We start from the raw sequence: 26,147 nt of genomic DNA on the forward strand, positions 1-26,147 counted from the left end.
AATTAGTTAAGACCATAGTTGGACCCTTGAAGACCAAAAAAGGTGAATTTATTATGGGGAACAAGGAAATGGCAGATGAGTTGAACAGGTACTTTGGATCCGTCTTCACTAAGAAGGACACAAACAATCTTCCTGATATAGTAGTGGCCAGAGGATCTGGGGTGACGGAGGAACTGAAGGAAATCCACATTAGGCAGGAAATGGTGTTGGGTAGATTGATGGGACTGAAGACTAATGAATCCCCAGGGCCTGGTGGTCTGCATCCCAGGGTACTTAAGGAAGTGGCTCTAGAAATCGAGGATGCATTGGTGATAATTTTCCAATGTTCTATAGACTCAGGATCAGTTTCTGTGGATTGGATGGTAGCTAATGTGTTATCCCATTTGTTAAGAAAGGCAGGAGAGAGAAAACAGGGAATTATAGACCAATTAGCCTGACATCGGTGGTGGAGAACATGCTGGAGTCAATTATAAAAGATGAAATAGCCGCACATTTGGATAGCAGTAACAGGATCGGTCCGAGTCAGCATGGATTTACAAAGGAAAAATCATGCTTGACTCATTTTCTGGAATTTTTTGAGGATATAACTAGGAAAATGGAAAAGGGAGAGGCAGTGGATGTAGTGTACCTGGACTTTCAGAAAGCATTTGAAAAGGTCCCACATAGGAGATTAGTGGGCAAAATTAGGGCACATGGTATTGGGGGTAGAGTGCTGACATGGATAGAAAATTGGTTGGCAGACAGGAAACAAAGAGTAGGGATTAACGGGTCCCTTTCAAAATGGCAGGCAGTGACTAGTGGGGTACCGCAAGGCTCGGTGCTGGGACCACAGATATTTACAATATACATCAATGATTTGGATGAAGGGATTCAAAGTAACATTAGTAAATTTGCAGATGACACAAAGCTGGGTGGCAGTGTGAACTGTGAGGAGGATGCTATGAGAACACAGGGTGACTTGAACAGGTTGGTGGAGTGGGCAGATGCATGGCAGATGAAGTTTAATGTGGATAAATGTGAGGTTATCCACTTTGGTAGCAAAAACAGGAAGGCAGATTACTATCTAAATGGCGTCAAGTTGGGAAAAGGGGGAGTACAAAGGGATCTGGGGGTGCTTGTTCATCAGTCTATGAAAGTAAGCATGCAGGTACAGCAGGCAGTGAAGAAAGCGAAGAGCATGTTGGCCTTTATAACAAGAGGACTCAAGTGTAGGAGCAAAGAGGTCCTTCTGCAATTGTACAGAGCCCTAGTGAGACCACACCTGGAGTATTGTGTGCAGTTTTGGTCCCCTAATTTGAGGAAGGACATTCTTGCTATTGAGGTAGTGCAGTGTAGGTTTACAAGGTTAATTCCTGGGATGGCAGGACTGTCATATGCTGAGAGAATGGAGCGGCTGGACTTGTACACTCTGGAGTTTAGAAGGATGAGAGGGTATCTTATTGAAACATATAAGATTGTTAAGGGTTTGGACACGCTAGAGGCAGGAAACATGTTACCGATGTTGAGGGAGTCCAGAACCAGGGGCCACAGTTTAAGAATAAGGGGTAAGTAATTTAGAACGGAGACGAGGAAACACTTTTTCTCACAGAGAGTTGTGAGTCTGTGGAATTCCCTGCCTCAGAGGGCAGTGCAGATCGGTTCTATGGATACTTTCAAGAGAGAGCTAGATAGGGCTCTTAAAGATAGCGCAGTCAGGGGATATGGGGAGAAAGCAGGAATGGGGTACTGATTGGGGATGATCAGCCATGATCACATTGAATGGCGGTGCTGGCTCGAGGGGCCAAAAGGCCTACTCCTGCACCTATTGTCTATTGTCTACTCTATTGTCTATTGTTTTATCAAAACTGGGAAAAGTTTGAGATAAATCGGTTTTAAGGTGCAGAAAAATGGGGATGTTCTGTGACAAGCAGACGTTAGGAGAGATTAAATGGCAAGTGTAGATGATAATGCATAAGTAAATAATACAAAGAAAGAACAAAGGCTTGGCTTGGAGGTTCAGTTCTGAAATGCATTGACCATAATATCGGTAATGTGTTTGCAGCAAGTGAGGAAGTCAAACAAGAATCACCCATCAAATAACAAGATTTTTTCTTCCATATTGCACAAGATTTCAAGAGAAATATCACCGGCTTTCCCAGGTATAAAATCAGCATTCAAAGTGGACGAATTTGGCTTTTGTGGAAAGTCAGGATTTGTTAAAAGGCAAGCAAGGTTTCCTTAGAATTGAGCATTAAAACAAAATGGCATTTCATACTTTTATTGGGGGCTAGCGGCAATAGTGCGACAGAGAATACCGGTAAATATTTTCAGATTATCCCATCAATGCTGAAGGTGATGTATAGGTTCAGGTTGGGAAATTAATGGAGCAAATTTATCTTCAAAGAAAGTAGCGTGATTTCCATTATTCATTGCAGGATCTGACTGAATTCAAGATGTAGCAATTCAACCTTTGCACTGTGAGAAAACCTACAGGTTTGAGGCAATATGATCTGAAATGTCAGTGAAACAAGAATACAAATGGCCTCGTTTCCCACAGTTGCTTTTTTTAACCATTGTTATGTTCATACTTTACAAATATAACCATTGATGTGACACAACCTTTGAACTGGCATTCTCCATTGCTTCAGAGAAATAATACACTGGTATGTTGCAGCCATGTCAATATATACTAGAGTTTTTCGTATCCCTAGAATCGTGATCTGGCCTTTTCTGCCATGGAAGCACTGTTATTGGCTAGGTGGGGTTACTCTATGACCTATATTGCTAGCTTTTATCATGATGCATCACAGTTTAGTGATAGCTGGATAGAACCCACAATGACCTACAAGGACACAAAGTGCTGGAGTAACTCAGCAGGTCAGGCAGCATCTCTGGAGAATATGGATAAGTGACGTTTCAGGTCGAGTCTGAGGTCTGAAGAAGGGTCTTGACCTGAAACACCATCTGTCCATGTTCTCAAGACATGCTGCATGATCTGCTTCCAGCACTTTGTGTCCTTTTGTATATTAACGAGCAAGTGTAGTTCTTTGTTTCTACAACCACAATCACTTGATGAATAGACTAAGCATTGCCTCAAATAAACCCAGACACACACAAACAACAGTTCTTGTTGTACAGTTTATTTGAAATTCTGTTTCGTAATGAATTATGTATTTTTATCATAGAACTATCCAGCATGGGCCAAATTCCTAATTGAAGCTGAAGGCAAACAGCTGATCATCGAACTTGAAAGAAATGAGTGAGTACCACTAATGTAGTCTGTGCTACAAATTGATGGCATATGTAATGCCTGGGGCAACGAGTGTGTTCTGCTTAATGATGTGCAGCTTCTGGTAAATATATTGTAACTCTAATAGTTCTATTTAAATTCAAATTACTTAACTTAAGTAAGCATTAATCAACAAATTCTAAGATCTTGTGCAACATGTGAGGTGAGATAGGGTATGCATTGACATTATAGATGTACTGTAAGTTCAACCATTGTGAAAAATATAATGACCCGCTGCCTTAATGACACTATTCCTTTTACATTTTTAATTAAAACCTGTAGTCATATTATTTGTCATCACCACACTTCCAACATGATAGAATTTCTATTCCGTGGAAACTTTGTCTTGCCCGAATAAATTTGAACTGCAACATTTCATTAAACATTCTTGCTATGAGTGCAGCTATGCTTGATGGAAAACATCATATTCAATTCTACAGTTCATGATTACAGTTTTGACTTTTTCCTGTCTTATCAGATTTATAAAGTCAGTAGTGTGTAGAATGGAATAAAACTTCATTGCATTATAGAACTGTACTAAAAAGAGACATATTTTACTGTTGACCAGAATGCACACAGAGTGGAGAATGGTAAGTTATTTCAAAATTATTTTTACAGTACCAACAGCTGCCTTTCCAAGAATCCTCCCCATTTCCCTTTGAAATGGACAAATCATAACAGCAGCTAGCTGATGATAGAGAAAAAAATAACTTCAGATGTTTATTCTTATGAGACAGGTACACTTTATACAAAGGATTGGTTGCTGTAGGCTATCACAGTAGCTATCTTAATCAGTGATGATGATTTCATCAAAAATCGATTGATATAGAATTCTCTTTCTGCAGCATGAAACAAAGTCATTGTATTGACACAAAACATTGAATTAGTGTTCCATCCGTTCCCAAATTTGGAAGAATAATAATTTTTAAACATTTCAACAATTACATAACATCTACTCTTTTATTACTGTTCAGAGAGAGTTTAAATGGCAGAAGCTAAAGTACTCACCTTGCACATATCTGTGTTGCAATCTAAGTTTATTTGATTGTAAATTTTTATCTTTTTATTTTTTATGACTGCATTAGAATAATTCAAAAATGATTGCTTTTGAGGGCCACCAACTAAACCTGCAATTGTCCAACTATTCTGAACTTTGCTTAATCCTGAAGCATGCCTCCACATTCTAGGCTCTCACGTTTTCCTATTAATTATATGCCAGAGAGGCACTATAAAAGTTATTTAATGAGATTTCCAGTGAAACTATAAAAGATAAAGGAAATGCAACTGAATTGATAAAATCATGTTTAAGCAGTTAATTCTATATACTTTAGTCGAGGCAGGATTCATTGTATAAAAACAAGTTATGGCCATTTCCCTCTTGATCATAGGTGAGCTATGACATTTCTATAGGTGAACTATAACATAATTCCAGAGATGACTATGGTGGCATCTTGGTTATGGTCAAATATAAATTGTTCATTATTGTATATTTATGTTTTCAGAATAATTTGGGGTGGAAATTCTTTTTCCAATGTACAAAAGCACAGAGTGTATTTGCAATGCTTAAATTATGAGAGCTGAGGCCTTAACATTGGACCTTTATTCTCATATGTATTAAGCTATTTGGCACTCAGGCTATGTGGTATTAGCAATCAGCAGGCAAATAGATGATAAAGCTCTGTCTGAGGGCCATTAATGGCTGCGTGCTTCCATTAACTGTTGCTTCATCAGCTGAATATGTGGTCTTGATATTTAGGCTAATTGTTGTCGTGAAAGGACTTTGTGTTGATGGGTACAAGTGATTCAGCTGTCATGGTTCATCATTCTTGGTCCATCAGTCTATGGATAAGCTGTTTTCAGAGCTTATACCGTCAGAAGGCTTTTTTCACTGTCTCCAATTGTTCTTGATGAGATTTCTATAGAAATGTTGAAATACTAAAACTTAATAAAACATTTACTTTACGTAAACTAAATGGTGAAATCATATAAAATCATTCATATCAATTAAAATAAAATAAGAAAAACAAACACCTAGCCTCACTTATCTTTTTTAATGAACTTCAGTGACCACATTCTGAAGAATGGTGACACACTAGAAATGACTGGGGTAATGCGGAAGAACTGGAAATTAAATATATACAATCCCTTAGCTTGGTATCAACACGAAAGGTTTATGAGACTGGTCCCAGGAATGATTGGGTTAACCTATAATGAGTGGTTGTTGGCATTGGGCCTGTACTTACTTGGATGGGGGAGGGGGGAGGGGACATTGAAACTTAACGGATAGTGAAAGGCCTGGATAGAGTGGATGTGGAGAGGATGTTTCCACTAGTGGGAGAGTCTGGGACCAGAGGCCATATCTTTAGAAAGGAGATGAGGAGGAATTTATTTTGTCAGAGGGTGGTGAATCTGTGGAATTCATTGCCATGGTTGGCTGTGGAGACTAAGACATTAGATATTTTTAAGTCGGAGATTGATAGAGCCTTTATTAGTAAGGGTGTCAGGGGTTATAGGGAGAAGGCAGGGGAATGGGGTTGAGAGGGAAAAATAGATCAGCCATGATTGAATAGCGGAGTAGACTCTATGGGGCAAATTGTTAATAATTTTTGAACATGAACCAGTTCTGAATCCAGCAGCGAGTTCAGGGATGGGGTGGACATCAAATCAGCTGGTATCTGATCTCCAGCACATTCTGTACTCTGTAATGCACAGTATAGTCCAGAGTGAACTGCACACAGAGGTTGTTCTCAATAGAACCATGGATCAACATGATCCAGCCCATTTGTGAAGATGCACAATTTAACTATAATGAGTAATTGCACATAAACTTTGTATTTTCGTTCTCTTATTTTAATTTATTAATTAGACTTTTATCTCAAATTCACAATAAATCACGACTTTACATGAGATGAGAGTAAGTTGTAAAAATAAATACTTGGGGGAGCTGCATAAAATGTTTGCCTTTTGGACAAAACACAGTTGACAAGCTTGTATCTTGTGGTTTGACCCTTATGCTAGATAATCAAAATAAGCAAAAAAAATGTTTAAGTAAATAAAGAATCAGCCTTACTGGATACAGTTACAACTGCAACATGTCAGTGGAATGTCCATAGTAGTCTGGAGCAGTCGGTTCAATCCCAAATGTCCATGCTAAAGCCTACAGTTGACACTGTTACTAAGCAATCGGCTGGTGATCAAGGAAATGTTCTACTGAATGGAACATTCATTAAACTGACCCTGCTCCTTCTACAATTAATCATGTACTTGAATTAACAGAATCTTACTAAGAGCATTGACCTTGTCATTCATTATTGCTCAATTCAGCATTACAGAGAGATGCGTTTAAATTAAAACACATTAATATCATATGTCAAATACTCCATAAATCTTTCAAGCCCTCTATCTTCAGGGAGAGCATCCATTTTGTTGGCTGTATGTCTAAACTGTTATAGCCAAAGGTAACCAGAGCTCCCTTAAAAGTACTAAAGTCTTGCAAAATGCTTTTATTCATTATGTTAAATGTTATCACTAATGTCTACTGTTACAGGAAGGAAAGGAATCATTGAGTTAAATAAAATTTGGAAAATATATTCCCTTTGCTCTGAAACTTTTAACTTTCCACTGATATTAACTAACATTGAATGTTTCCATCATTATCTTTTTGCTTTTCAATTAAATTATTCAAATAGTTAGCAGTCACGTTACCTTCCTACAGTCACCATCCTCTCACTGTGGATTAAAAGGCTTTATTTCTTATAGCTCAAAAACCTTATTTAGGTTGAGCTGCAGAAGCCAGGAAAATATGGCACAAGTTAGTCAACATCTGTGGTAGACCATGACATTTTCTATAATTAGCCTGTGTTCCAATAAAATGGAGTTGGATTCATGGACATAAACATTCTCTGTGAAGCAAAAGCCAAACCACTGGAGGAGGAACTCAATGGGTCAGGTAGCTTTTGTAGAGAGAGAGTGATGATTAACATTTTGGGCTGAAATGTTGCATCAATAACTTGCTGCCTGAACCGCTGAGTTTCTCCAGAAGTTTACTTTTAGCTCCAGATTCGGCATCTGCAATCTCTTCTGTCTCCACAGTCTACTGAGCCCCATTGAAAAGGTACATATGTGAATATGGCATAAAGAGAGAATTAGGTCTGGATGTGATGTCCTGATTTTGAATGAGAGATGACAGTCTGAAGAAGGGTCTCGACCCGAAATGTCACCCATTCCTTCTCTCCAGAGACGGTGCCTGTCCCGCTGAGTTACTCCAGCATTTTGTGTCTACCTTTGATTTCAACCAGCTTCTGCAGTTCTGCCTTACAAATATTTATTTAATCCAGGTAGTGGAAAGCATTTGAAATCCTAGGAACTGTGCCGCAGGAAAGTGTTGATGACCGAAGAATTTGAGTGTTTGTCTGAATGGTTTGCATGCAATTTCAATCCCTGTACCTTTTTTTGATCAACAAACTCTATGCATCTTGTTATTCCTAGTGAGTAATTGCTGAACTGGTACAGACAAGTGAAAGCAGTTGGACAACAGTTTCCACTGCCATCCTTCAGAGTTCTGTCAGTTCCTTGTTTGCAATGATTAGGCCCTATAAAATTACTAAAATAGTCCAGTTAATTGCCACCATTAATGGATTATTTACCCTGCATACATCTCGTTTTTATTATCATTCAGGCAAATGTAATGGTTTTGTAGCTGCTAATTATGATAAATCAGGTCAACACAGCTCGAGTAAGTTTATGCATTACATCCCTTCATTGGTTTCATGTACAAATTGTGTTAATTGCTCTGATGAACATTGACATATTCTGTCAAAATGGAATTTGGTATGTACCTGGAAAGGGCAAGGAACCCATTCCTTCTCGCCAGAGATGCTGCCTGTCGGTGAGTTACTCCAGCATTTTGTGTCTATCTTAGGGAAAGGAATAATTCTAGTTGTCGTTTGTTTTCATGAATGTCCACTCCCCTTTTACAGCCCAAGCTAAGTACAACAAATTGAAAATCTTAGTTCATAAATTGCCAGGATGTAGCAAAGAAGATGAAAGCCAAAATGGTGCAGAGATAGCTATATTTTTTATTGTACTTACTTACACAGTTTAATGCCAATGACAGAGTTAGAGTTCTTCTAAATTTGAATGTGAAGATACTTTGTCATATTTTTGGGGGTTAGAATTCACAAATTCACAATCGGGGTCAAGAGGCTGCATGTTAGTTATGTAAAATTGGGGATATTTTATTGCTGCAAAAAAAGCATTATTTTCCAATTGGAGAAAATGTGGGTATGTGATATTATTACTATTTTAAAACAATCCCTTATTTTTTCTAAAATAATCTGTAGACTTGTAGAGGGGCTTTAACTTAAGAAGGCACCTATCTATTGGGCTATGTGATGTTTCACCTTGAGTCTGAATCCATCCACCTTCCCAATCTTTCCCCTCACATGGATAGGTGGCGCAGCAGTAGAGTTGCTGCCTTACAGCACCAGAGACCCGGGTCTGGAGAATGCAGGGTGACTTGGACAGGTTGGGGGTGTGGGCAGATGCATGGCAGATGAAGTTTAATGTGGATAAATGTGAGCTTATCCACTTTGGTAGCAAAAAGAGTAAGGCAGATTACTATCTAAATGGCGTCAAGTTGGGAAAAGGGGAAGTACAACAGGATCTGGGGGTCCTTGTACACCAGTTTATGAAAGTAAACATGCAGGTACAGCAGGCAGTGAAGAAAGCGAATGGTATGTTTGTCTTTATAACAAGAGGAGTCGAGTATAGGAGCAAAGAGGTCCTTCTGCAGTTGTACAGAGCCCTAGTGAGACCACACCTAGAGTATTGTGTGCAGTTTTGGTCTCATAATTTGAGGAAGGACATTGTTGCTATTGATGGAGTGCAGCGTAGGTTTACAAGGTTAATTCCCGGGATGGCGGGACTGTCATATGCTGAGAGAATGGAGCGGCTGGGCTTGTACACTCTGGAGTTTAGAAGGATGAGAGGATATCTTATTGAAGCATATTAAATTGTTCAGGGTTTGGACACGATAGAGGTAGTAAACATGTTCCCAATGTTTGGAGAGTCCAGAATCAGGAGCCACAGTTTAAGAATAAGGGTTAGCCATTTAGAACGGAGACGAGGAAACACTTTTCTCACAGAGAGCTGTGAGTCTCAGAGGGCGGTGGAGGCTGGTTCTCTGGATACTTTCAAGAGAGAGCTAGATAGGGCTCTTAAAAATAGCGTGGTCAGGGGGTATGGGGAAAAGGCAGGAACGGGGTACTGATTGGGGATGATCAGCCATAATCACATTGAATGGTGGTGCTGGCTCGAAGGGCCGAATGACCTACTCCTGCACCTATTGTCTATTGTCTGTTGTCATGGGTGGGAGGGGGGGGGGGGGGGTTGACTGCCGGGGGCTCCAATATCAATATGGTTTGATTCATCACTCTGCAGATGGGTCAGAGGATATAAAATGAGTTCAGAAGGCTCTTGGGGGGAAAACTTTAATATTCTGGATTATAAGAAGAGTTAATACATTAGCTAATATCCATTTTGGGCCACGGTGCATAAATTTGTGTTATTCTAACTCCTGAGTATTTCTAACTTTTTCTACTTTTTGGGTTTATTATCAAACAACATTCATTCTCCTGTTCAAGACCAATTTATAAAACAGTTAAAACAAAGTACCAGCAGTTGTTTTGTAGTAACAAAACTTAAATATATTTGCAATAAACTTTAGATTTTCACCTAGTTTTTTTTCAATGACCCGTGATTTATTATCTCAAGTCTTAACATCGAAAAGTTTTACATCCTCCTTTCCTTTCCTCTTTATGTTTCCCAAATGTCCTCCACAGGATAGAGGGCGAGCATTTAAAAAAAACCTCAACAAATGACATCAGTGTTGCTTCTTGGGCAAATTGCTAAGTATGTCTAAACAGAGGAAGAAAAGATCAGTCTCAAGGTCAATTGCCTCCTGTGCGTTAATCTCTCTGGGCACTGGTCCCTCACAGGAAATAAAGAAGCAGGGATCATTGTTATAGACTAAGGAAGTTAGAAGCAGGACATGAGTTAAGATCCAACTTCTTCTTGACATGTTGGTTAGTAAACTTATGGAATATATTCTGCTAAAGCATACAATCTGTGGAAGCTTTCAAGACGGAAATGGCCATGTTGCTGATTAGGGAAGAAGGATATGCACTTGGCACTGATCCAGACTAATCTGTCTTGAACATAAATTCAGAAAAAAAGACTTTGACTGGAGAGAGTTGAATTACCTTTTTTTGTTCCTAAATTTAGTTTTTTACATAAAGAGATTTTAGCTTTGGTATCCACATTTCAACCCATTCACTTTCAAATTATTATTCACCACATTAATTTTCAAATTTCTTATTCAAATTATCAGTAAGTATTCTTGCTGATAGGTTGAGTTAAATATACTACTTATCTGTAAATGCAAATACTGTAGTTCTCTCAACTTAATGCAATTCATCTCTATGTCTTAATCTGTTTACTTCTTTATTTCTTTTGCTATTTTTTGTATTCAGCCACATCGATTTTTCAGTGTCTGGATTTTGTGTTTTGTCATACTTCAATACTTTCAGAATTACATTATATCAGATATTGCTAGTTGGTAAGCAGAATATGTTACTAAACACATTGCATAAAAAATCACACGGCTGTTTCCTCTCTCCCTCTCCCTCTCCCTCTCCCTCTCCCTCTCCCTCTCCCTCTCCCTCTCCCTCTCCCTCTCCCTCTCCCTCTGCATGTATATGTGTATGTACGTATATGTGTATGTATATGTGTGCATGTATGTGTATGTACCTATCTGTATATATGTATGTGTGTGTGTATACAGGTATGTATATGTGTGTGTATGTATCTATGTGTATATGGGTATGTGTACATGTGTATACATGTAAATATGTGTGAGTGTGTATATATATATGTGTGTATATATATTATACACATGCACACACACACACACACACACACACACACACACACACACATATATATATATATATATATATGTGTGTGTGTGTGTGTGTGTGTGTGTGTGTGTGTGTTATAAGAATATTTATATAAAATGCATGGTTTGATAAAAGCAGTTTTAAAAGAAACATTAATTTTATGCATTAGCATGAATCAAAATGGTTGCATTTAGGTGGGCTGATATGGATGTGATAGCTTGCATAACCCCCAGTGTGGGCTTGGTGTGATGTGTGATCGGGTCTCGGGTAGCACACTTCTCAGGCCCTGGCCCCAGGCGAGTGCTCCTGACAGGAGGCACAGCTGGCGACAGACTTTTGCCTCTGTCAAAGACAGGAGATTTTAAAACATTAAAAAAAAATATCTCTCATAGGCGGTGTCATAAATAATTGAACTCTAAAGAAATAAAACAAATGCAAATGCATTGAAAAACTGAGAAATTATATTAAAAAAACATTAATATCGGTAAAATTAAAAACAAATTAACTCTTTCTCTGCAAATCACAGGCATCTGATGTGATTGGATCTATGAACAAATAATAAACATGATTGGTGTGGATTGGGGGAGGATCAATTCCCCATGTAATGCTGGAAATGTCAGCTGGGAAAGATGATGCTGTTTCACCGTGCAACAGGGGAGAGATGCCCTCATGTTTCCTGGGACATGCTGAAGGAGGAATGTCTAAACATTGATAGCTTCCTTCAGCACAACCAGATACAGCTATGAAAGTTTGGCCCAGATAATTTCAGTTTGTTTTCTGGGTTTCACACAGTAAAAATATTCCATGTCACTTCAAAGGAGAATTATCAAATGAAAAATTAATACCGATACACATAAGCCAATATATGCAGAAGATTGATCAAAGGCTGTGCTTTTAAATCATTTATTAAAGAAGGTGGAAAGACACAGAGATTTATTTTCCTCTTGGGAACTGGAGGCACAATCTGTGTAGTGATTAGTTGTGGGAATGAGGATGAAGTCAGAGGGCCATCAATAGCTCAGATTGCTGTAGTACTGGAGGAGATTTCAAAGGTTGAAAGGTTTGAGACCAAAGAATGAGAATTAAAAAATAAAAGCATAGTTTATGTAGGCATCAATGTAAACCTGTAACCGTAGGGCTGAGGGTGTACAGGACCAATGTGAGTGAGAAAACAGGATGTGGCTAACAATTTCTTTTGAAAATAGATCAAGGGAAATAAATGTGGACTTCAATGGAATCGTCAAGTTTAGAAACAGCAAAGGCATTTTCAGCAGTAGCTGAAGTGCAGTTGGGTGAGGCCACAGGGGTAAATGGAGGTCAACCTGGTAGAGGCATGGGTATGAACCCAAAGCACAACTTTTAATAGTTGTGAAAAAAAATGACAACCTGCTGGATTAACTGAGTGAGTCAGGCAGCATCTTGGAGAAGTACGGTGTCAGGGGTTATGGCAGGAGAATGGGGTTGAGAGGGAAAGATAGATCAGCTATGATTGAATGGCGCAGTAGGCTTGATGGGCCGAATGTCCTGCTTCTGCTGCTATCACTTATGAACATGAGAATTTTGATAGTTTAGTTTTTTGTCATGTGTACAATGAAAAGATTTTACTTCGGAGTCACGTGAGTGACTACGTGAAGACCCCGTCCAGCACACATGCACGACATAACGTCTCACGCAGTGCACAGAGACGGACGGGAGTACGAGCTCTCCCGCAACAATTTGAAAACGGACCTTCAGGTAAGCAAATCTTACTCTGAGGACATGGTGTTTTCGAAACCCTGTTCTGCTTTATTTTAAATAGGAACAGAACAGGGAAAACACCAAGGAAGGTCGTTCCCCGTCGAGCTGCTACAGACCAGGAGGATTTCAGCAGCGGGGGGCGACCGGCGGCACCTGGACCGCACAACGCTGCGGTCCACAGTCACCGACAGCATTCCGAGCCAAGCCCAGCGCCGCTAGCATAGCTCAAGGGAACGTTGGCAACCAACTGCAGCGGGCTGGAGACAGGCACACGGAAGTCGGACCGGCCGGTTCACTCAGCAGAGCCCGGCACGGGGTCTTCACTACCGCCCGAGAGGGAGAAGGTGACCGTTTCAAGCCTTATGGAAAGGCCCATGGAGCAAAAGCTCCAGCGAGACTTGCCCCGGGATCTGGGGCAAGCTCGCCAAGGGAGCACAAACACTCCCGCTCCAGTACACTAACAGCACTGGCCATAGCATCTCCCTCAACAGAGGGGATCGTTAGCGACCAGGGCTGGGCTGGTCAAGAAGAGTGGTCACTGGCTGAAGAAAATCGGGAGTATGCTTGAGGTACAGGACCAGGAAGAGCTGCTGGGTGTGAGAACCGCTACGTGGCAACACCACGAGCGAGACGGCCGTTACAGCCCAAACCGGCGGCCAGCTTACTACCTGTCCTTTAAACCTCTCCAAGACAGGTAGTCATTGAGGTGTTGGACTTTATCACGCCTCCCCAAAATTGCATTTGCTCAATGTGCCTGCCATTACTGGGGGTACATTGTGTAGGGTATTTAAACCCAAAAACTTAAAATTGCAAAAAATGTTGATACCCCTGACGTCGGCTATCACTTCACATGCTCATTCCAGAGACAGGGTTGACATGACAAATCACCCTGACGCTACTGTGCAACACAGTATGTGATTGGAAACCTCTGGAAGGAGGTCATAAGACCTGCCCTCAACCTCAAAAATTTGCAGGACTGTGTAGAACGCCGGCCTCAGAACCACAGATCCTGCTATTTGGCAAAGAATGACCAAATCAAGCCTAAAATCTGGATGAAGAATCCAAGGCATTCGGCCTCATGAGGGCAGGACCTGGAATGAGCAAACCACGCAAAACCCAGACGGCAGTACCTCTACGCATCCACCAGTAGGCGTCTACTTCATGGTACTGGTGAAAGCTCAGGGCCCGCATACCATCCCCGCAGTCTTTCGGGACAGGGCCCAGAGCGGGCCCCATGGAAAATGCGCCACCCCCAACAGCACCACCCCGACAGACAAGGAACCAGAAACCTAAGAAATGAACACACCACCAAACAACAGTGGAGGTAGGTGGGTCTGGTTCCTACCATCACATAAAAGGTGAGGGGATTGTGCTAACGGGGGGGGGGGGGAACTACACCTGTTTTTGGAAGCATGAAGAACTATCACACTTGGTAGTTATATACCAAAAGGTATTCAAGGATAAAAATTGAATTTAAGAAAATCTTGCCACCAGTTCAACATGCACCCCAAAGGGGTTTTACCCTCTTACTAAAGAAAACATGAGGGACAAGCTGAACTGGAGAAGTTACATACAAAGAGGTCATAAAGAAGTCTAAATATGAACCTTTGGAATTCCATTAAATTTACTGGGGAAGAGCACCATGGATAATGATGAGGACTTGCTAAAAGAACTTAAGGGCCTGTCCGACTTGGGCGGCATTTGCGAGTCATTTACGCGACATCCTAAAAATTGGTTGGCGCGTCATGATGCGTGGTGAGGCGTGGTGGTGTATGCAGTGACATGCGGTAATGCGCGGCGCCCCAGGCTTTTGGAATGCTCAAAATCCTCGCGCGCCACCTGCGTGACGTATCCTTTGCGCACGCTGACGTACTGGTGGCGTACACTGACGTACTGACGGCGTAAGTGTAGCGCATGGTGACGCATGGTTACGCACGGTGACGCACGAACATTGCCTATGCTAATTTATTATGCAACACCGTGCATCAACATCCGTAACCATGCGCCGCCCATACGCCATCGTCGCGCCATTTGTGCGTCATTTGAGTGCCGCACCACGTGACCACCCGGCAATAAAGCGTGCGTAGTTTTGAAAATTTCTCACTGGGAGAATCCTTGCCACGGAGATCGGACTAAGTACGAACGACATCGCAAATGGCTCCCAAACGAAGAAGGGCCCTTGGCGCGCGACTGTCGTACTGCTAGACGATGACACGCAAATGACGCCCAAGTGAGACAGGCCCTTTACTCTTTGGTTTTCTTCCACACTGGATAAATACGAATGGAACAAGGAAAGTGCACAGACAAACAGCCAGTGTACAAGTAGATCCAGAGGTATCGGGAAGAATGGACTGTCTTTGCCATTATCACCTGGGCTTACGATATTGACTTTGATCAAAATCTGGCTTCAGTACAATGCCAGAGATTAAATATGATTTGTGGTGTTTAAAACAAGAAATCGTAGGTAAGATGGGCACAACTTTATATAACATTCAATGTAAAGAGGAAAGGAGCGGGGAATCTGACAGGTTTCCACAGACTGACTTGAGAAGCCAATTGTATCTCATCAAAGAGACCAAGAAAGAGTGAAGACAGTCATTATTGTCAGTTCATTATTACACAAAGGGTGTTATAGATGAGTTAGATCCAATTTTCATTTGATGTCCACAGCACATGATTTCTAACACTGGTAATAGGGATTGATGTTACAATGGAGAATAAAAACAATTAACCGAGTCTACTTCGGAATCAAATAAATTTGACAATCTGCACTGTCAGATATGACATAGATAACCAGTTACCTGTTCGACTCTGAGTCCAGACATCATGAAAACTGTCTTTAATGAGAACTAAGCCTGAACAGCTGTTAACAATTCAGCAAAAATGGATTATGATTTTCATCATTCATTTCAGACTTTAATATTAATAAGACCTTTTTAAACAGACATTTACTGCTATCCTTTACTCGACTTCAATAATGATAAAGCCGTTTCCTTTTATAAAAGCAAGGCTTATGTGGCTATTAAGATTATGGCAAATAATAGAACTTTGTCATGACTCATTGTTGGGAAGACACTTTGGCATGAAAGTAAGAAGCCTTGTATTAATACCAGTTGTAAAAACATCACCCATTTCTTTGAAAAAGTATTTTAGAAGCATAAATTTTGAATGTCTGTTTCATCCCCTGCAATAAATGTCAGTTTAAAAAAAAAAATTATCATGTCCTTCAATGCTCTCATTCAAACCTATTCCAATCCAGATCAACGAGGATTATGGTAACAGCAAGATTTGTCTTGCATCGCAGTTTACTTAGTTTACAATGGGTCAAAGTGAGCTGCCCACAATTCTAGCATTCAGCCCCGCCCAGACAGTAACTCCTTGACATACAAGTTCACAAGTTACAGGAGTAGAAGTAGGCCATTTGGCCCATCGAGTCCACTCTGCCACTCAATCATGGCTGATCTCTGCCTCCTAATCCCATTTTCCTGCCTTCTCCCTTGACACATAACCCTTGACGCCTGTTTTAATCAAGAGTTTTTCTATCGTCGCCATAAAAATATCCACTGAAGGCCTCCACAGCCCTCTGTGGCAATGAGTTCCACAGATTAACTACCCTCTGACTTAAGAAGTCCTCCTCACCTCCTTTCTCAAAAGAGCGCCCTAAAACTTTTGAGGCTATGACCTCTGCTCCTAGACTCTTCCACCAGTGGAAACATCCTTTCCACATCCACTCTATCTGTGCCTTTCATCATTCTGGAAGTTTCAATGAGGCCCCTCCTCAACCTTCTAAACTCCAGCAAGTAGAGGCCCAGTGCTGTCAAGCGCTCATCATATGCTAACCCACTCATTCCTGGAATAATTCTTGTAAACAGACTTATGTGGATCAAGCATAAGACCTGGTGTATGATTAGTTCCCAATCATTTTAATGAGAATATTTGGCCCAGTGGTACTAAGAGCAAAGATTTTTTTTAATTTAATATTTTAATTTATTTTGATGCTTCATTTATTGTTTTCATTAATTTCAATATTTATATCTTTGCTACACGTGGAAAAAGCATGGACATTAACCAGGACCCAGAAGGTCTCTTTATCTCTACACTTCACCCTAAGTGGCTTTTGGCATCACTACTGAATGAGTCTGTTGAGTGGTGAAGCACACAGTTGCCTTCATGCCAGCGGGGAAAGAATGAAGCAAGGTGAGGGTTAAACCTGTTTGAAAACATCCTTACCAATCCATTAACTGCAGATGTACATGTCCACAATAACATTAGTAAAAGTTCTCACCAGACTGTTCTTGATCAGACAAAACAAATTTCTTAACACCAAATATATCCTTCATTGTATTCCTCTAGTGATTTAGGACCTGAGGTGTTATTATCCTGTTTCACATATTGTCTGTTCATATTTCACAAATAGGATTTGGGGCAGAACTGGAGAAGTATATGATCACCATCAGCTGATCTGGCTCCTCATCATTTCTCACAATGTTTTCATCAGTGTGTGAAAAGGAATTTCATGAGGAAATTATTGCCATGAGTCTCCCAATATGTGGAGCAGAGCTAAGATTTTTAAATCTACTCAGCATCTTTCACATTTAAAACTGATTCTTAAAAGACTCACCATTGAACCTTCTGGTAGGTTCCTTGGCAGTATTATTGCGGTTAACAGGATAAACTCAGAACCTATTATTGTCACATGTATCGAGGTACAGTGAAAAGCGTTTGTTGTGTGCTATCGAGCCATTTACAGTATAGATATATGATAAGGGAATAATGTTTAGTGCAAGGTAAAGACAGCAAAGTTTAAACAAGGATAGTCCGAGTGTCACCAATGAGGTAGATAGTAGTTCAGGACTGCTCTCTGGATGATGCTGTGAACCATCATTGGAAGTACCATTGTATCCTATTGTAATCGCTGTGTGCCCAGTGAATGGTTGTGTACTAAACTGCTTAACATATGTGGCTTTGCGTGCAAGGCATTGAAGGTTTCTAGTCAGTGTAAAGATATCATCAACAAATAAATATATCCAAGGCTTCTGTTTTATGGAACTTGCCCTTTTTATATTACAGAGCATGGGTCAGCACCAGAGTAGCAGGCAGATAGCAATGCAAGCATAGCTTGTACATGAACTTGATTTCTGGTCATTGACCCTCTACAACAGCCTGGGAGGTTCCTTCATGCCAGAAAATACATCAAACCAGCACATGCAGCTTGCATTTGGTCAAGTAATCTGTGGGACATGGTGATCCTTGCACAAGCATTGCCACATGGGAGGTTGTTCCTCTCTGGGGAGATGCCGTCACATATTCTGGTACTTTGCTTGTTTACTGTTATGCGTGATATTTTTGGCCATTTATCAATGGAATGATTAACGTTGAAGCTCACCTCATAATGAAGGTCAGTTAAAGTGAACTCCCAAAGATTTTAAATTTAGCATGCGGAAGGGAGTTTATCACCAAGTCTTATAAACTACCATTTATGTTTAAGAAGGAACTGCAGATGCTGGAAAATCGAAGGTAGACAAAAGTGCTGGAGAAACTCAGTGGGTGCAGCAACATCTATGGAGCAAAGGAAATAGGCAACGTTTCGGGCCAAAACCCTTCTTCAGACTGATTAGTCTAAATTAAAATGATGACTGATGACCCCCCCCCCCCCCCCCATTGATCTAGGACCTGAGGTGTTATTATCTTGTTTCACATATAGTATTGTCTGTTTATATTCACAAATAGGATTTGGGGCAGAACTGGAGAAGCATTTGCTCACCATCAGCTGATCTGGCTCCTCAATTTTTTTCTCAATGTTTCCATCAGTGTGGGAAAAGGACATTTGTGAGGAAATTCCTGCTACCTGTCTCTCAATATGTGGAGCAGAGCTGAGATTTTAACATCTACTCAGATTTGTTCCCAATTTAAAACTGATTCTTAAAGACTAACCATTGAAACTTCTGGCATGTACCTTCTTCTCCTCCTTAGACAATCCATCAGGGTTAAGGATGACTTGCTCCCAATTCTTTACTGTTGGTTTGGATGTGGATGATGGGCATAGTGTGGGAGTTGTAGACTCTGCCGTAGAGGGTCTTAGGAGGTTCTTGAGGTGGAGGGTGGGTGGGTAGATTAGGTGGAGATGCACTCCTTCCATTGTTTATATTGGGTTCCTACTTCATCCTAAAGAAGGATGCAGTTTTCTTGACCTAAGTTAAAATTCTCCAATTTTAGGTTCTTTATGCTTCTATCAAAATTGGTTAGATCCCCAGTCATCATTTTAAATTAGCGGTTCTCTTTCTAATAAATAATCCCATTCTGATGTCCCACAGCCTTGCCGTACCAACACTTTGCTGCTTGCTTAAACAATGTTAAACATTGAACAAAATTGCTTAATTTACTTGTACCTCCATATTATCGCATTTCATAGATTCTCCTAATCTCTCTGCCCGCTGTCTCTCCTACTGAAAAATAACTTGTTTTCTCTCTTTCCCAGTTCTGGTGAAGTGTCTTGGATCTGAAGTGTGAACAGTTTTTCTCCACAAATGTAGACGATATGCAAATCTAGCATTTTCTGATTTTATTTTTTGAGTACTATAGCAAAGTTATTGAGTTCTGATTTGCTTTGGTAACAAAGGGTGAACAGTTTCTCAAGCAAGAAATAAAGTGGTGGAGAAACATAGAAAATCGGTGCAGGAGTAGGCCATTCGGCCCCTCCAGCCAGCCCCGCCATTCAATAGGATCATGGCTGATCATCCAAAATCAGTACCCTGGCTTTTTCCACATATCCCTTGATTCCCTTAGCCCCAAGAGCTAAATCTAACTCTCTCTTGTAAACATCCAGTGAATTGGCCTCCACCGCCTTATGTGGCAGAAAATTCCACAGATTCATAACTCTCTAGGAGAAAAGGTTCTTCCTCATCTCAGTCCTAAATGGCCCCCCCCTTATTCTTTAACTGTAACCCCTGGTTCTGGACTCTCGCAACATCGGGAACATTTTTCCTGCATCTATCCTGTCCAATCCTCTAAGAATGTTATATGTTTCTATAAGATCCCCACTCACCCTTCTAAATTCCAGTGAATACAAGCCCAGTCGACCTATTCTTTCATCATATGTCAGTCCCGCATTCCCTGGAATTAATCTGGTGAACCTACGCTGGCTGTACTCCCTCAATAGCAATAATGTGCTTCCTCAAATTCGGAGACCAAAATTGCACACAATAGTCCAGGTGCAGTCTCAGCAGGGCCCTGTACAACTGCAGTAGTACTTCCTTGCTCCTAAACTCAAATCCTCTTGCAATGAAGGCCAACATGCCATGGGTTTGTTCTGCTTGCTGTACTGCCTGCTGTACCTGCATGCTTACTTTCAGTGACTGATGTACAAGCACACCCACGTCTCATTGCACCACCCCTTGTCCTAATCTGACACCAATCAGGTAATAATCTGCCTTCCTGTTCCTGCTAACAGTGGATAACCTCACATTAATCCACATTATACTGCATCTGCCATGCTTCTGCCCACTCACCCAACATATCCAAGTCACCCTGCAGCCTCGTAGCATCCTCCTCGCAGCTCACACTACCACTCAGCTTTGTGTCATCTGCAAACTTAGAGATGTTACATCTGAATCGTTAGTATATATTATAAACAACTGGGTTCTCGGCACCGAGCCTTGCGGCATCCCTCTGGTCATTGCCTGCCATTCTGAAAAGCACCCGTTAATTCCAACTCTTTGCTTCCTGTCTGCCAACCAGTTCTCTATCCATGTCAATAACCTATCACCAATACCATGTGCTCTAATTTTGCCCACTAATCTCTTGTGTGAGACCTTGTCAAAGGCTTTTTGAAAGTCCAGATACACCACATCCACTGGCTCTCCCTTATCCAATCTACTTGTTACATCCTCAAAAAATTCCAAAAGATTAGTCAAGCATGATTTCCCCTTCATAAAACCATGCCACTTTGACCGATCCTGTCAAGAAACTCGACAGGTCAGGCAGCATCTGTGAGGGGAAATTAATAGATGGCGTTTTGGGTTGGGAGCCTGTATGGTGAACTGTTTCTCATTCGTCTTGCAGGTTTGCTCCACTTCACCAAACACACTGCATTTTTAGTTTGTGACATGAATAAGTCACAAGATCTTTCCATTGCACAAACTTAAGTTTACCACAAGACAACCAGGCATTGTTGTGTTCTGCTCTTCGCAGAATCAATCCAGAGCATCAGTCTTTGAAATAAGATGCTTGTGGGTCACCAGTTGAGATTTTGTGTAGAGCTCAAATAGTTATTGTTGAAATTGTCATCATTTGACAAATAAGTGTTTATTGCCATGTGAACGTAATTTTCGGTGGTAAGATAGGGAAGTGTTCGTATGGCAATTATATCTATCAGAAAATGTAACATCAATGTGAGGTCCATTTCCAACTGAGGATACAATGATACCCCTTTCTAAGGTTGTAGTGTGTGGTGTGGAAGTGTGGCGTGTGCCAAAGTCAAGACAGTTAGTCATTCTTCGCCCAGCCAAATGGATCTTTGTCCTCATTTGTTTATCTCACAGATACTGCCAGATGCTCTAAGTGATTCAGACACTGGTGGTCCTTCTAACAGCACACAAAAAAAATCAAATGGTTGTACTAATTTTTATCATAAATCAGTATGTTCATGTATTGAACATTAGTTACGAGTTATTAAAAAGCAACTTGGTTTTTTAAATTATCAAACTTACAAACCGACAAAATAGACTTCTCATCTCTTGTTAACAGATTCTTCAAAAATATATTTTTTCTGCTGTTTGGTTTTGAAAGCAGTTTCACTTGCCAGTGTGAAGGGTCTTGACCCAAAATGTCACCCATTCCTTCTATCCGGAGATGCTGACTGTCTCGCTGACTTACTCCAGCTTTTTGTGTCTATTTACAGCTGATCAAGTATGTTTACTGTGATACACAATCCACCAGAAGGCACATATCCCTATAAGCTGGCAGTTGAAACAAAACCCATCCAAATCAGCGTTGAGGGTGATCCCAGTCCTTCAGACGCTTATTTCAAAATAACAGCTTTCAAGTGTTTCTCTGTGGAAAATTACTGGGAATTATGTCATATTCAGTAAAGCCCTGGTTATTGCCAGATTTCCATCAGAATATTGAACTGGACTGTTGAAGAGACATGGCACATAACCTGTGGTTTACTTTCAAATTGTTTGTGTGTACATTTAACATGGGGTTGGCCAATGAAGACCAGTTATCACATGGTCTTCGGCTAATAGAAAGAAGGTTCTAGGTAATTGGAAACCAGGCTCTGTACATGCACACACGTGCACACACGCACACAGACACACACGGACGCACACATACACGGACAGACACACACACACACACACAGATGGACACTCGCACACACACACACCATTCTTTCCTGGACTAGCAGTCAGAATTCTGTAACATTCATCCCCTCATCTTCCTCAATTCCAGGAAGGCCTCCCCCCTGCCTCTTCCTCTATTCATCCTGTACCTGCTGCACCACACTGACAGTCATGAATTCAACTGCTGGACAAAGTTCTGGAATACCCTCTTTGCTCCTTCTAAATCTCTCTTGATTTGTTTAGCTAAACATTTCATCATATGCACTTAGATGGTACTTATCGAGGCTTGGTACTTAAAGCGCAAAACTTGTCATTGTTGCCTTGTGAAAGTAACAAGGTTGGGCGAGTGGAATCTTTGTGCACTGTTTAATTGGATGCCAAAAATAAAGGTACTGGTGCAGGAATATTTTGGGAATACAGTGTTGGCTCCTATCGCAAGGCATTAGAGTACTATAGTGAGATAGTCTTGCTAAGATTGTATTAGAATCTGTTGGCATCTCACGGGGTTCAGTGGGTGGTTTTGATCTTCCTACATAATTGTTCGCAATTTCGTAGGGGGTTAGGCCATAATTTGCCTATTACTGGTCTTCAAACATATAAGAGGCGGGTCTTTATGTCTGTAAGAATCTTATGTATATAACATACTGTAAGTAACATCTTTGGCTCTTTAAATAACCCTGAATGAAATGTGTAGGACAAACTATCTCAAATCTTAAACTAAAGCTTGCTGCCATCAAGAATGTGGTACGTAAAAAAAAGAAGACATTTCTATTAAAGAAATGTAGTTACTGCTCCTCACAGGACATTTCACCATCGCTTTAATCTCTTCTCATTTACATCTGTGACACCGCTGACATCTTTTGCCACTTTGATAGTTTCCACTTTCCTGGTCGCAAGTGGCTCACTTTGGTCTTTGAATCACTGTACACTTCCACCCACACCAGAATGGCATGAAGGCCCTTCTCCCTTAAACCCAGACAATATCCCTGTACCACCATCCTCCTTTGTTTGGCTGAATGTGCCTTCTCAAAGCACAACATCTCCTTTCTCCTAACTCACTTCCTCCAATTCAAAGGTGTAACAATGAGAACTCAGATGGGTCCAAGCTACACTTGCCTTTTTGTGAGATACATGGGACAGTTCCTGCTACTGTCTCTTCCGCTGGAGTTGATGGACTCTCGATTAGGTGTATTCCATTTACCCCACTTCAGCTCTCAGCCCCTCTCCTCCCCACCTGTGCTAAGGTAGGGTTCCTCTATCTGCACCTTCTGCCCTGCCAGCTTTGACATTCAATGGATCCTATTAAATTTCCATCACCTGCAATGTAATGCCACAGTCAGATGCTCCTTCCGTTCATGTCCAATTTCAGCATTCTGCAGGGACCATTCCTTCCACTCCTCCTTAATTCACTTCTCCATCTCCACTAGAAACAGATAAGCCTATCTGCTAACCATTTGCTACATCTGCTAATCATTTGTACTACATCAAAATGGGAATGAAGAGTATTATAAAAAGTCTATTAAAATAACATCCATCTCCACAAACAGTCGCCTTCATACAGCATTCTCTCAAGCATCTGCTGTGCCCTATTACCTTATCCCCTCCATCACCCACGGACTCAAACATCTTCCAGGTGAAGGAGCAATTCATCTCTCCTCCAGGCAGATCCGTTGAGATTAACAAGTCTTTACTGCCCTCTCTCAACTTGCATTCAGCACTTGTGACATTTAACCTCTCTTGGTTTCCACCTTATTACAAGCATTCCTTTTATTCTCTCTGTCCTTCTTCAATTTGAAACATATTTACCGGTACTGTAATTTATTTTCCTTCTCAGTTCCAGTTGTAGGTCATCAACTGAAATGTTTAACTGTTTTGTTTCTCCATGAATGCTGCCCTGCCTGATGAATATTCACAGCATTTAAAAAAGTTAGATAATCATTAATTCCTGATGGGAATGGTGTAATCCAGTGAGCGTTAGGATATTTGGTACATTGCTATGTTTAGTACTGACTCTGTTGGGAAATTCAACTTTCCACTAGAAATAATGATAGACGTGCTTAAATGTTATTGAAATTTTCAGATAATATCACCTCAACAAACATTACACCAATTATGCCAATGTAATTGTATCAAGTATTGTTAATGCAAACAGAATGGGGTTTACATTTTTAAGGTTAATTATGTTATTAGTTTATTGGAGAGTGATTTGTCTCTGCAGTTACGTTATGTCATAACTTTGACAAACCTTTATTTTGCTCTTTGGCTCATTGACAAATATTACATCATATAACACGCTTTTACTTCAGAAGTGCATCATTGGCAAAATAAATACACTAAAACATCCAAGTTAGGAAAAACATGATGTAAATGCAAGTACTTTTCAGACAATTACAATTGCCTAAGGGATTACAATTAAGTTAAATCTCCTTCACCTGCTCAGTGCTGGAAGGGTCAGGAGAGCAAGGACTAAGGAGTTGCTCAGCTTCACTTCCAGTTCCTCCCAATACTGTATATGTGGCAGATGGAGAGAGAGTTGACATTTCCCTTTCCATTCATTGGGAAGAGATTTGCACAGAGATGGGCCATCTTACATTGTGCCAAAGGCAGGCATGGTGGATGTGCCACAGCTGACATGGCTCAAATCACAAAACAACCCTGCACTTGGCAACATATAGCTATCAGTCTACATATGAGGGAGAAGCAGCTTGGCTGCTCTCTGTAAATGCTCACTGGCTGTTTCTGTCATTAACTCTTGAGTGATTTACCTGATGGATTCCACGTTGAAAAAATAAACTGAGGAATAATTTTCATAATTTTTTACTTTACTATTTTTGAGTAGTTGGGAGTAAAGCAGGGGAACATTCTGTACTTGTGGAAACGACCACAATTATGTGTGGCCTGTGAAGTATGTAACTGGGTCAGGCTTTATTTTTGCTCTATGCTGGTTTTGAAAATGTAATTTGAAGGCTGCACCAATTACAAAGTTATAACTACACGTTACAATCAAATCTTTTTTTTTCTGGGGGAAGGGGTTATATATGACTAAACGGCACACCACTGTCGAACTGTATTTTATGGGGTTATGTATTTTGAAATGGGATTCTTTTTTTTACTAAGCACTGAATTAACAACACATGTTCTATGAGACATTACATAGCAATCCCGTATATCCAAACTCACATATTGCTGTTAGGGTTGTATGTTGTGCTCTAGAAATTCCTCCACCATGTACATTACACACTTAACGTGAAGATTTCACTGCATTTTTTGGCTTGCTTTACTTTGCTTTTGCAGTATACAAACTCACAGCAACATACTGCTGCTATTTAAGTAAATACTTAAAACATCAAAGATGAAATGTGCACTAGCACAATATTTCTTTGATTCTGCGAGGCTTATGGATTGAGCCAGTTTGATGAGGTTCATAATCAATGGTTTGTCCTGCCATTTGTAAGAGGTCAGCAAATAGCTCATCTGGAACGACTAGTCGGAATTACATTCTGTTGAGGGGTGCAGATGGATGAAGAAAGAGGATTGATGTAATATCGGTGCAGATGTTATTCAACCCTTTGAGAGTCTGGAGGTTAAATATTGTCATAGACTAACATGGATAAATGGGCTATTTTCATGTTGCTTTTTTTAAATATGTTTAACTGATGTTATAAAAATAAAAGATTATTAAACTTAGAAATCAGCCCCAGAGTGGGCCATAACGCCAAGGGATGTTTACCTTATGTTGAGAAAACTCAATTAAGACAGAATGAAATTTAGAATTACAAATTCAGAAAGAATGTCATAATTTTTGGAAGCTTATGCCAACGCTATTGCACATTTGCTTAATTA

General features: G+C 40.5%; 1 protein-coding gene across 2 annotated transcripts in view; it reads left to right on the plus strand.

The window, feature by feature from the left end:
* The window catches only part of adam12 (ADAM metallopeptidase domain 12), a 332,398-nt gene that overhangs the window by 69,563 nt on the left and 236,688 nt on the right, over nt 1-26,147 (plus strand). For both annotated transcript variants that reach the window (XM_033033702.1, XM_033033703.1), the window contains exon 3: nt 3,165-3,238. In XM_033033702.1, the coding sequence (XP_032889593.1) occupies nt 3,165-3,238 (74 nt within the window). The remainder of the gene's footprint in view (nt 1-3,164; nt 3,239-26,147) is intronic.

The sequence above is a fragment of the Amblyraja radiata genome, chromosome 15 (genome assembly GCF_010909765.2).
Source record: "Amblyraja radiata isolate CabotCenter1 chromosome 15, sAmbRad1.1.pri, whole genome shotgun sequence".
NCBI classification, from domain to species: Eukaryota; Metazoa; Chordata; class Chondrichthyes; order Rajiformes; family Rajidae; genus Amblyraja; species Amblyraja radiata.